General features: G+C 65.1%; 1 protein-coding gene across 3 annotated transcripts in view; it reads right to left on the minus strand.

Annotated features, from left to right (window-relative positions):
* uggt1 (UDP-glucose glycoprotein glucosyltransferase 1) overlaps positions 1 to 11,733 on the minus strand; it is a 220,278-nt gene that overhangs the window by 38,227 nt on the left and 170,318 nt on the right. For all 3 annotated transcript variants that reach the window (XM_072474685.1, XM_072474684.1, XM_072474683.1), the window contains 2 exons: positions 2,969 to 3,053; positions 1,035 to 1,217 (listed from right to left, as the gene is read on the minus strand). In XM_072474685.1, the coding sequence (XP_072330786.1) occupies positions 1,035 to 1,217; positions 2,969 to 3,053 (268 nt within the window). The remainder of the gene's footprint in view (positions 1 to 1,034; positions 1,218 to 2,968; positions 3,054 to 11,733) is intronic.

The following is an 11,733-nucleotide window of genomic DNA, read 5'->3' on the forward strand; positions in this document are numbered from 1 at the left end:
GAAATGCGGCGCATGCGCGGGAGCTTCAGCGGCCGCTGTCAGTTTCCCGCGCATGCGCAGTGGGGAGAGTCTCTTCCGCCTCCGCTATGGTGGAGGCCGTAGCGGAGGCGGAAGGGAAAGAGTGCCCCCACGGCACAGGCCCGCCCGCGGATCGGTGGGCCCCGATCGCGGGCCAGGCCACCGTGGGGGCACCCCCCGGGGTCAGATCGCCCCGCGCCCCCCCCAGGACCCCGGAGCCCGCCCACGCCGCCTGGTCCCGCCGGTAAATACCAGGTTTGATTTACGTCGGCGGGACAGGCAATTCCTGGGCGGGACTTCGGCCCATCCGGGCCGGAGAATCCAGCGGGGGATCCCGCCAACCGGCGCGGCCCGATTCCCGCCCCCGCCCAATCTCCGGGAGCGGAGACTTCGGCGGGGGCGGGATTCACGGCGGCCAACGGCCATTCTCCGACCCGGTGGGGGGTCGGAGAATGACGCCCCTGATGTCTCCATTGGTTAAATCGAGGTATTGAGCTGCTGCAATGTACAGATCAGAGACCTGCGTTTTAGTACCCAGTCTGTAGTGAGCTAGCAAACTTTAGATAGAGCATCTAACTCGTCTCAGCACCTCTGGGTGAAGGAGTATATTAGCCACATCTTTGTCTCTGAACGCAATCCAGTAATCTGTGCTGGAGGCCGGTTGGACTTGGCTGTTCTATGGTTAAATACTTCAGTATTTAGACTCTTGCAACAAGAATGGAAAAAGGAAGCAATTTAACAACCCCAATTTTGTGGTAGTGGGGTACCTAATGCCATCTACACTCCACCATTACAATGGAGTGTTTGGGACATGTTAATACATTATCATTGCTGGAAAATGCATGTATTTGGGTAGCTGACAGGGTCTCTAATCCTTTTAAACTGTAAAGTTACCACCTGCCCTGAGTGAAAAGCCCAACAAACTTCTAGCTCACAAACTTCAGACATTCTAGATGGCTGTCAGCAAGTTATATATACAACTTGTAATGTGAAACAGCACATCTTAATATATTTACCTGATCTGCATCCACGAATAGGATCTTGTCAACAGCCAGTGGGAAAAGTACATCCAGGAAGAGGATCTTGTAGCCCCAAATTATTCTTTGCTTTTCAGTCTGCTGATGGAGCCACCTGGGCCACTTGTACTGCACCAGTTCATATTGAAAACCATATTTCTTTGCCATGTGTGGGATAAATTCCTACCCGAACACAGAAATGAACATCGGTAGCTCTCAGAAAATGGTGCAAATTGTACCAATCATTACTTTGACACAAACACATCAACAATCACACAAGATACTTTGCCATGTCCTACAGAGCTGAAATAATCTTTGTAAATCCTTCATGCTAGGGTGTGCTGTAACAATTTTTCAAAAATGCAGCCTGTACTTTGGATTTAATATCTTAGCAGACCTAGTATTTTTTGCACAAAAACAGAAAATGCTGGATAATCTCAGCAGGTCTGACAGCAACTGTGGCGAGGGAACAGAGCTAACGTTTTGAGTCAGGATGACTCTTTGTCAAAGTAATTTGCTTTTATCCTAGTACTTCTTATAATGTGATGCCTTGGGAGAGGGGAAACTACAGTGCTAAATTGTTAAGAAATATTGAAGAATCAAAAGCAATAATAGAATTATTTTTGAACAGCAAGTGCTGAAAGAGCTCGGCAGGTCTGGCAGCCTGTGTGGAGAGAGGAACAGAGTTAATACTTGGAGTTCACAATGACTCTATTTCGGAACTGAAGGCTCTGTGTACCAGGAACCGTTCTCTGGAACAATTTAGAAGAGGGGTCATATTTGATTCTAAACGTTAACTCTGTTTCTTGCTCCATTGATGATGCCGGGCCTGTATTTTTCCTGCATTTTCTGTTTGTTTTTCAAATTTCCAGCATCTGCAGTATTTTGCTGTTATTGTTTTTGAACATCTATTGGCTAAATAATTTTAACATTCAAATTGGAAGATAGGAGGGCTGACAAAGGTAATCTTCCCATTTCAAACATGAAGGATCATCTCAAAGCATTTGCGGGTTAAATAAAAGGCCTAATTTAATGTCAACACATCAGCTTTAGCGAGAACATTTATGCCGCACATTAGTGCAACTAGTAAACATAAAATTCTAGTTCTAGTACCAGAAGAGATGAAGGAATATTTTGACACCAGATGCCTAACAACAGCATATGAGCTAAACACAATGCAAAACATTTGTAGGTAGTTTTAAAATCACCTAATCACTTACAAGTTGTGCCCACAAGGGTGTCTGCGTGGGTCTCACCCCCACAACTCAAGAGATGTGCAGGGAAGGTGGATTGGCCACGCTAAATTGACCCTTAATTGGAATTTTGTTTTTTAAAAAGGTAGTTGGAACAGAAATTAGTTATTTTTACGAAACTTAGAACAGATTGCTAAAGATCAGGGACTTGCAATCACAGTTCCATTATTTAAAAAGGCTTTGTGTGGGAGGAAGGGACAAAGCTTGACCACTCAGTTCCTACACACATACTTAAATATTCATAGAATTTACAGTGCAGAAGGAGGCCATTCAGCCCATCAAGTCTGCACCGGCTCTTGGAAAGAGCACCCTACCCAAGGTCAACACCTCCACCCTATCCCCATAACCCAGTAACCCCATAACCCAGTAACCCCACCCAACACGAAGGGCAATTTTGGACGCTAAGGGCAATTTACCATGGCCAATCCACCTAACCTGCACATCTTTGGACTGTGGGAGGAAACCGGAGCATCCGGAGGAAACCCACGCACACACGGGGAGGATGTGCAGACTCCGCACAGACAGTGACCCAAGCCGGAATCGAACCTGGGACCCTGGAGCTGAGAAGCAATTGTGCTATCCAAAATGCTACCGTGCTGCCCTATGGATCAGCCAGAAATGGATCAAAATATCTTATCTCTTGCCAACCATGTTAGAATTTGATTCCTTTCTGCCACAAACCTTGAATGTGGGCGAGAGGTAGTTCTTAAGGAACCAGAATTTTACTGGTGTTTCAGTATGTTTCAGCACTGACAGCATCATTATTCTGGAAGGCAAAGGGAAGAAAGAGAATTTATGATACATACCAAAGAAAGAACTGTCTACCAAAAAGATGCAGGTGTCAATTACTACCCAATGGTTCTCAATGAAGCCAAAGTACAAACCATAAATCAAACTATAAATATGGATAATTGAGGGGCATCAAATATGTCAAACTTCAACAAATTCAATATGATACTAATGAAATTTATTGACAAATTGCCAGCTGTTATTCCCTTCCTTCCTTGGCATCCTGCATTTTTAAATTTATAACATTTCAATTAATTCTGCCATATGCTGAGGCATCTGTGTCTTACTTTGACAAATTGGGGAATTATTCACCCTTTTCCTCAGAATCTTCAAATTCCAACAACTATATTGGAGAGGGGAGGGAGGGAGGGGCAGGGGGGAGGGGGGAGGGAGGGGCTGGAGGGAGAGGCTGGGGGAGGGGAGGCGCTGGGGGAGGGGAGGCGCTGGGGGAGGGGAGGCGCTGGGGGAGGGGAGGCGCCGGGTGAAGGAGGGGCCGGTGGAGGGAAGGGCTGGGAGGGAGGGAGGGGCTGGGAGGGAGGGAGGGGCTGAGGAAGGAGGGGGCTGGGGAGGGAGGGGCGGGGGAGGGAGGGGCGGGGGAGGGAGGGGCGGGGGAGGGAAAGAGGGGCGGGGGAGGGAGGGGCTAGGGAGGGAGGGGCTGGGGCTAGGGAGGGAGGGGCTGGGGAGGAAGGGAGGGGCTGGGGAGGAAGGGAGGGGCTGGGGAGGAAGGGAGGGGCTGGGGAGGAAGGGAGGGGCTGGGGAGGAAGGGAGGGGCTGGGGAGGAAGGGAGGGGCTGGGGAGGAAGGGAGGGGCTGGGGAGGGAGTGAGGGGGCTGGGGAGGAAGGGAGAGGGGCTGGGGAGGGAGGGAGAGGGGCTGGGGAGGGAGGGAGAGGGGCTGGGGAGGGGGAGAGAGGGGAGGGGAGGGGGAGAGAGGGGAGGGAGGGGGAGGGAGGGGGAGGGAGGGGGAGGGAGGGGGAGGGAGGGGGAGGGGGGAGGGAGGGAGGGGGAGGGAGGGAGGGGGAGGGAGGGGGAGGGAAGGGGAGGAGGGGGAGGGAGGGGGAGGGGGGAGGGAGGGGGAGGGGGGGAGGGAGGGGGAGGGGGGGAGGGGGAGGGGGTGGAGTGAGGGGGAGGGGGAGGGGGTGGAGGGAGGGAGGGGGAAGGGGGAGGGAGGGAGGGGGAAGGGGGAGGGAGGGAGGGGGAAGGGGGAGGGAGGGAGGGGGAAGGGGGAGGGAGGGAGGGGGAAGGGGGAGGGAGGGAGGGGGAAGGGGGAGGGAGGGAGGGGGAAGGGGGAGGGAGGGAGGGGGAAGGGGAGGGAGGGAGGGGGAAGGGGAGGGAGGGAGGGGGAAGGGGGAGGGAGGGAGGGGGAAGGGGGAGGGAGGGAGGGGGAAGGGGGAGGGAGGGAGGGGGAAGGAGGGGAGGGAGGGGGAAGGAGGGAGGGGAGGGGGAAGGGGGGAGGGAGGGGGATGGGGGAGGGAGGGAGGGAGAGGGAGGGAGGGGGAGGGGGGGAGGGAGGGGGGAGGGAGGGGGAGGGGGGGAGGGAGGGAGGGGGGGGAGGGAGGGAGGGGGGGAGGGGAGAGAGGGAGGGGGGAGGGGGGAAGGGAGGGAGGGAGGGAGGGGGGAGGGGGAGGGAGGAGGAGGGAGGGAGGGGGAGGGAGGGAGGAGGAGGGAGGGAGGGGGAGGGAGGGAGGGGGAGGGGGGGAGGGGGAGGGAGGGAGGGGGAGGGGGGAGGGAGGGGGAGGGAGGGGGGGAGGGGGGAGGGAGGGGGAGGGAGGGAGGGAGGGGGAGGGAGGGAGGGGGAGGGGGAGGGAGGGAGAGGGAGGGGGGGAGAGGGAGGGGGAGGGGGGGAGAGGGAGGGGGAGGGGGGGAGAGGGAGGGGGAGGGAGGGAGAGGGAGGGAGGGGGAGGGAGGGAGAGGAGGGGGAGGGAGGGAGAGGGAGGGAGGGGGAGGGAGGGTGAGGGAGGAGGGGGAGGGAGGGAGGGGGAGGGTGGGAGGGAGAGGGAGGGAGGGAGGGAGGGGGAGGGGAGGGGGAGGGAGGGGGGTGGGAGGGGGTGGGAGGGGGAGGGTGGGGGGTGGAGGGTGGGTGGGGGGTGGGGGAGGGTGGGTGGGAGGGTGGGAGGGAGGGGGTGGGTGGGTGGGTGGGGGAGGGTGGGTGGGAGGGAGGGGGAGGGAGGGTGGGAGGGTGGGGGTGGGTGGGTGGGTGGGAGGGGGTGGGTGGGTGGGGGTGGGGGGATGGAGGGGGTGGGGGAGGGTGGGGGTGGGGGAGGGTGGGGGTGGGGGAGGGGGAGGGAGGGGGAGGGGGTGGGAGGGGGTGGGGGAGGGAGGGGGTGGGGGAGGGGGTGGGGGGGGGGAGGGTGGGTGGGAGGGTGGGAGGGTGGGAGGGGTGGGAGGGGGTGGGAGGGGGTGTGGGGGGAGGGACGGGGAGGGAGAGAGAGGGGCTGGGGAGGGAGAGAGAGGGGCTGGGGAGGGAGAGAGAGGGGCTGGGGAGGGAGAGAGAGGGGCTGGGGAGGGGAGGAGAGAGGGGATGGGGAGGGGGAGAGAGGGGATGGGGAGGGAGAGAGAGGGGATGGGGAGGGGGAGAGCGGGGCTGGGGAGGGGGAGAGAGGGGGAGGGGGGAGGGGGGGAGGGAGGGGGAGGGGGAGGGAGGGAGGGGGGAGGGAGGGAGGGGGGAGGGGGGAGGGAGGGTGGGGGGGAGGGGTAGGGTGGGAGGGGGGAGTGGGAGGGAGGGGGAGGGGGAGGGAGGGGGGGGTGGGGAGGGAGGTGGGGGAGGGGGAGGGAGGGAGGGGGGAGGGGGGAGGGTGGGAGGGGGGAGGGGGAGGGAGGGAGGGGGGAGGGGGAGGGAGGGGGAGGGGGAGGGTGGGGGGGGGGGTGGGGGTGGGTGGGGGGGAGGGGGTGGGGGAGGGTGGGGGGTGGGGGAGGGGGAGGGGGGGGGGGGGGGAGGGGGTGGGTGGGGGGAGGGGGTGGGAGGGGGGTGGGGGTGGGAGGGGGGTGGGGGTGGGTGGGGGGGGGGTGGGGGGGGTGGGAGGGGGGGGGGGGTGGGAGGGGGGGGGGGGGGGTGGGGGAGGGTGGGGGGGGGTGGGGGGGAGGGAGGGTGGGGGAGGGGGGGTGGGGGTGGGAGGGGGGGGGGGGAGGGGGGGTGGGTGGGGGGGGGGGAGGGGGGGGTGGGTGGGGAGGGTGGGTGGGGGAGGGGGGTGGGGAGGGAGTGGGGGTGGGAGTGGGGGTGGGGGGGGGGGGGGGGTGGGGGAGGGGGTGGGGGGGGTGGGGGGGTGGGGGGGGGTGGGGGGGGGTGGGTGGGGGAGGGTGGGGGGGGTGGGAGGGGGGTGGGGGTGGGTGGGGGGGGGGGAGGGAGGGAGGGAGGGGGTGGGAGGGTGGGGGAGGGTGGGTGGGGGTGGGTGGGTGGGAGGGGGTGGTGGGAGGGAGGGGGTGGGTGTGGGGGTGGGGGGGTGGGAAGGGTGGGGTGGGGGAGGGTGGGGGTGGGTGGGGGGGGGGGGGGAGGGAGGGTGGGGGGAGGGAGGGGGGGAGGGAGGGTGGGTGGGGGAGGGAGAGGGGGAGGGGGAGGGAGAGGGGGAGGGAGGGGGGGAGGGGGAGGGAGGGAGGGAGGGGGAGGGAGGGAGGGAGGGGGGTGAGGGAGGGAGGGGGAGGGAGAGGGGGAGGGGGAGGGGGAGGGAGGGAGGAAGGGGGAGGGAGGGAGGGAGGGAGGGAGGGTGGGAGGGGGGGAGGGAGGGAGGGGGAGGGTGGGGGGGGGAGGGAGGGGGAGGGGGGAGGGGGGGGAGGGGGTGGGGGGAGGGAGGGGGAGGGGGGGAAGAGGGGGGGGAGGGAGGGGGAGGGGGGGGAGGGAGGGAGGGGGAGGGAGGGGGGAGGGGGAGGGAGGGGGAGGGGGGGAGGGGGGGGAGGGGAGGGGGGAGGGAGGGGGAGGGGGGGAGAGGGGCGGAGGGAGGGGGAGGGGGAGGTGGGGGGGAGGGGGGTGGAGGGGGGGAGGTGGGGGGGGAGGGGGGGAGGGGGGGGGGGGAGGGGGGGGAGGGAGGGGGGGGAGGGAGGGTGGGGGGAGGGAGGAGGGGAGGGGGGGAGGGAGGGAGGGAGGGGGGGAGTGAGGGGGGGAGGGGGGGTGGGAGGGAGGGAGGGAGGGAGGGGGGAGGGGGGGAGTGAGGGAGGGAGGGGGGAGTGAGGGAGGGAGGGGGGAGTGAGGGGTGAGGAGGGAGGGAGGGAGGGAGGGTGGGAGGGGGAGGGAGGGAGGGGGAGGGAGGGTGAGGGGGAGGGAGGGGAGGGGGGAGGGGTGGAGGGGGGAGGGAGGGAGGGGGGAGGGTGGGGGGAGGGAGGGAGGGGGAGGGGGGGAGGGAGGGGAGGGGGGAGGGTGGGAGGGGGAGGGAGGAGGGGGAGGGAGGGAGGGAGGGAGGGAGTGAGAGGGAGGGGGATGGGAGGAGGGGGGGAGGGGGGGTGGGAGGGAGGGGGAGGGGGGGAGGGAGGGAGGGGGAGGGAGGGAGGGAGGGGGAGGGAGGGAGGGAGGGGGAGGGAGGGAGGGAGGGGGAGGGAGGAGGGAGGGGGAGGGAGGGAGGGAGGGGGAGGGTGGGAGGGGGGGGAGGGTGGGTGGGAGGGGGGAGGGTGGAGGGAGGGGGAGTGTGGGAGGGAGGGGGGAGGGAGGGGGGGTGGGGAGGGGTGGGTGGTGGGAGGGGGTGGGTGGTAGGGAGGGGGGGGTGGGGGGAGGGGTGGGGGAGGGAGGGGGGTGGGGGGGAGGGTGTAGGGGAGGGAGGGAGGGGGTGGAGGGAGGGAGGGAGGGGAGGGAGGGAGGGAGGGGGGGAGGGGGGGAGGGAGGGAGGGGGAGTGAGGGAGGGAGGGGGAGGGAGGGAGGGAGGGGAGGGAGGGAGAGGGGGAGAGGGGGGAAGGGGGAGAGGGGGGAAGGGGAGAGGGAGGGAGGGGAGAGGGAGGGAGGGGGAGAGGGAGGGAGGGGGGAGAGGGAGGGAGGGGGAGAGGGAGGGAGGGGGAGAGGGAGGAGGGGGAGAGGGAGGGAGGGGGCGAGGGAGGGAGGGGGGGAGGGGGGGAGGAGGGGGGGGAGGGGGAGGAGGGAGGGGGAGGAGGGAGGGGGAGGGGGGGGAGGGAGGAGGGAGGGAGGGAGGGGGGGAGGGAGGGGGGGGGGAGAGGGGGGGGAGGGAGGGTGGAGGGGGGGAGGGAGGGGGAGGGAGGGGGGAGGGGGGGGGAGGGAGGGGGAGGGAGGGGGAGGGTGGGGGGGAGGGAGGGGGGGGGAGGGAGGGGGGGAGGGGGGGAGGGGGGGAGGGAGGGGGGAGGGAGGGGGGGGAGGGAGAGGGAGGGAGGGAGAGGGTGCGCGATGGAGGGGGTGCACGATGGAGGGGGTGGCGCGATGGAGGGGTGTGCGCGATGGAGGGGCCGGTGCGCGATGGAGGGGGTGTGCCAAGGAATAGAGGGAAGGGGTTGGGGGGGGGGCTGCCGGGGACGAGAGGGGGGGGGGGGGTTGTGGAGGGTGCAGGGGAGGGGGTTTGGGGAGGATTGGTGCCGGGGAGGAGGGTGGGGGGGGTGTGCCGGGGTGGAGAGGGGTGGGAGCTGGGTAGGGCGAGTGATGGCGAGGGTGCATGCCGGGGAGGAGGGGGGGGGGCGGGGGGGGGGAGATTTGGGGAGGGTGCGCACAGGGGAGGAGAGGGGGGGGGCGGGGGTTTTGGGAGGGTGCGTACCGGGGAGGAGGGGGCGTTGGGGAGGGCGCATGCCCGGGTGAAGGGGGGGGGGTTGGGTGCCGGGGAGGAGGGGGGTGCGGGGGGGGGGGGGGGGGGGGCATGCAGTAGACGACTCCGGATGAACCGGGAACCCGTGGCACGCATCTGCGACCTGATGACACACCTGGCACCGCATGGCACTGGGGTAGGACACCCTCTCCCCGTGGCAGTCAAGGTTACGGCGACCCTGAACCTCTATGCCACGCAGTCATTCCAGGTGCCAAGTGGGGACCTGTCCGGCATCTCGCAGGCATCGGCGCACCGGTGCATCCGTGCAGTGACAGACGCCCTATATACCATTGCGGACCGCTACATCCAGTTCCTTGTGCACGGGCTTCGCTGCCGTTGAAAGCGTCTCTATTGCAGGCCATGGAGGATGATGACAACCCGCCCTGTGATGAGCTCTGGGCTCTACATCGTTGGACAATGTCTGAGCCATGGCCACAGTACCACCCTCCACCCGGACCGTCCCTGCGCACGGTCCCATCATCTGCCCGGGGCTATGGCGAGGGGGACTCGGGGGAGCCCACTCACCTGAGGCCGACGTTCTATCACCTCACACACCCACTGGCACTCACCTCACACCACACCCCGCACATATCGGAGAGAGTAAAAGTGACTTTAATGACAAACAGTTCATACACGTGCCCTAGCCCCAGAACTAATCTGTGCCCTGCACCCGTGCAAACTTACTCAGTGTCTAAGTTTTTGACCTTACAGGCCCTATGACTAGCTCTAGGTGGTTCCCCAGACGATACAGCAGAACTGGAGGTGGACTCCTGTGATTTCTGCCCTGTGATTAGGGACCCCTTTGGCAGCCGTTTCCTGGGGCGGCCCCGGCCCAGATGGGCCAGGCTGCGGCTCAGACGACTGGGAGGGCGAGCTGCCAGCCTGTCCTGCCCGTTGCCCACCAGATGCACCTGGGATAGGGGGGGGGGGGGGGGGGGGGGGGGGGCAACGGGGGGAGTCCGAGGTGTCAGGTTGTTCCGGGACCTCCCCTACAGGGGGACCCGGAACAGACCCCAACACCTCGTCCCTCGGGGTGCCCGTTGGCCCCCGGGCCTCTACATGGGTCAGGGATGCGAATGGACTGGGCCACCGATGCCCCCCCCCCCCCCCGACACCTGGCGCTGCCAGTCCTGGAGGCCCGCCCTGGTATCAACAAGGGTCTGCAAGTTTGCAGCCATGGAGCTTAGGGAGTTGGCCATCCCTGTCTTTGTAGGGCGACGCCGGCCAGTACCTGGGCAATGGCGCTGATGCCCTCAGGCAGAGACTAGGGCCATTGCCTGTGAAGACTGGGCCACGGCGTTGAGCGCCTCGGTGATCTGCTGCTGGCTCTGGCTCATGGCTGCCTGCGAGAGGGCAGCCATGTCCTGGGCCACAAAAGCCCCGCACCTTGCATCCTGCGACCCATGTCTGACACCGTCGCACCCATTGCCTCCACCACGGACGCCACCCCTGCGGTGTCAGCCTGGGTGGCATGCATGACCGGCACCACTACCTGCTCCTGCACGCGGCTGGACTGCTCCACCTTCGCCTGCAGCTGCCTCAAGCCGGCCGTCACCCACTTCGGTCATCGCTTGGTCCGTATCTGCATTGGGTCTATGAGTGGGTGTGGTCACTCCAGGAACCCAGGACACATCTGGGCGGCAGATGGTTGCCTGCGGCGGGCTGCCCTACGACCGCTCAGCGCCTCGGCTGCTCCTGCCTCCACCTGCTGTAACGTGACAGCTGTGTTGTTGGGTCGCACCAGTTAGTATCCCAGATGTCTCATCGGTAAAGTGCCCAACCGAGGTGACTGTCTCTGCGATGATGGAGGGTGTAGGAGATAGCAGTGGTGTGGATATGGGATATGGGGGAAGGGGGGATATTGGGGAAGGGATATATGGGGGAAGGGAGATATGGGGAAGGGGGGATATTGGGGAAGGGAGATATGGGGGAAGGGAGATATGGGGGAAGGGAGATATGGGGGAAGGAGATATGGGGAAGGGGTATATGGGGGAAGGGGGATATGGGGGAAGGGGGATATGGGGGAAGGGGGATATGGGGGAAGGGGGATATGGGGGAAGGGGAATATGGGGAAGGGGGATATGGGGGAAGGGGGATATGGGGGAAGGGGGATATGGGGGAAGGGAGATATGGGGGAAGGGAGATATGGGGGAAGGGAGATATGGGGGAAGGGAGATATGGGGGAAGGGAGATATGGGGAAGGGGGATATGGGGGAGTGGGGATATGGGGGGGAGGGGGGATATGGGGGAAGAGGGCTTTGGGGAAGAGGGATATGGGAAGGGGTATATGGGGAGATATGGGGGAAGGGAGATTTGGGGAAGGGGGATTATGGGGGAAGGGAGATATGGGGAAGGTGGATATGGGGGAGCGGGGATATGGGGGGCGTGGATATGGGGGGCGGGGATATGGGGGGCAGGGATATGGGGGGCAGGGATATGGGGGCAGGGATATGGGGGGGCGGGGATATGGGGGGCGGGGATATGGGGGGGCGGGGATATGGGGGGGCGGGGATATGGGGGGGGCGGGGATATGGGGGGGCGGGGATATGGGGGGAGGGGATATGGGGGGGTGGGGATATGGGGGGGTGGGGATATGGGGGGGCGGGGATATGGGGGGGCGGGGATATGGGGGGGCGGGGATATGGGGGTGGGTGGGGGATATGGGGGGGCGGGGATATGGGGGGGCGGGGATATGGGGGGGCGGGGATATGGGGGGCAGGGATATGGGGGGCGGGGATATGGGGGGCGGGGATATGGGGGGGCGGGGATATGGGGGGGCGTGGATATGGGGGGGGCGTGGATATGGGGGGGCGGGGATATGGGGGGCGGGGATATGGGGGGGGCGGGGATATGGGGGGCGGGGATATGGGGGGGCGGGGATATATGGAGTGGGGATAAGGAGAGCGGGGATATGGGGGAGCGGGGATATGGGGG

The sequence above is a fragment of the Scyliorhinus torazame genome, chromosome 14 (assembly GCF_047496885.1).
Source record: "Scyliorhinus torazame isolate Kashiwa2021f chromosome 14, sScyTor2.1, whole genome shotgun sequence".
In the NCBI taxonomy this organism is placed as follows: Eukaryota; Metazoa; Chordata; class Chondrichthyes; order Carcharhiniformes; family Scyliorhinidae; genus Scyliorhinus; species Scyliorhinus torazame.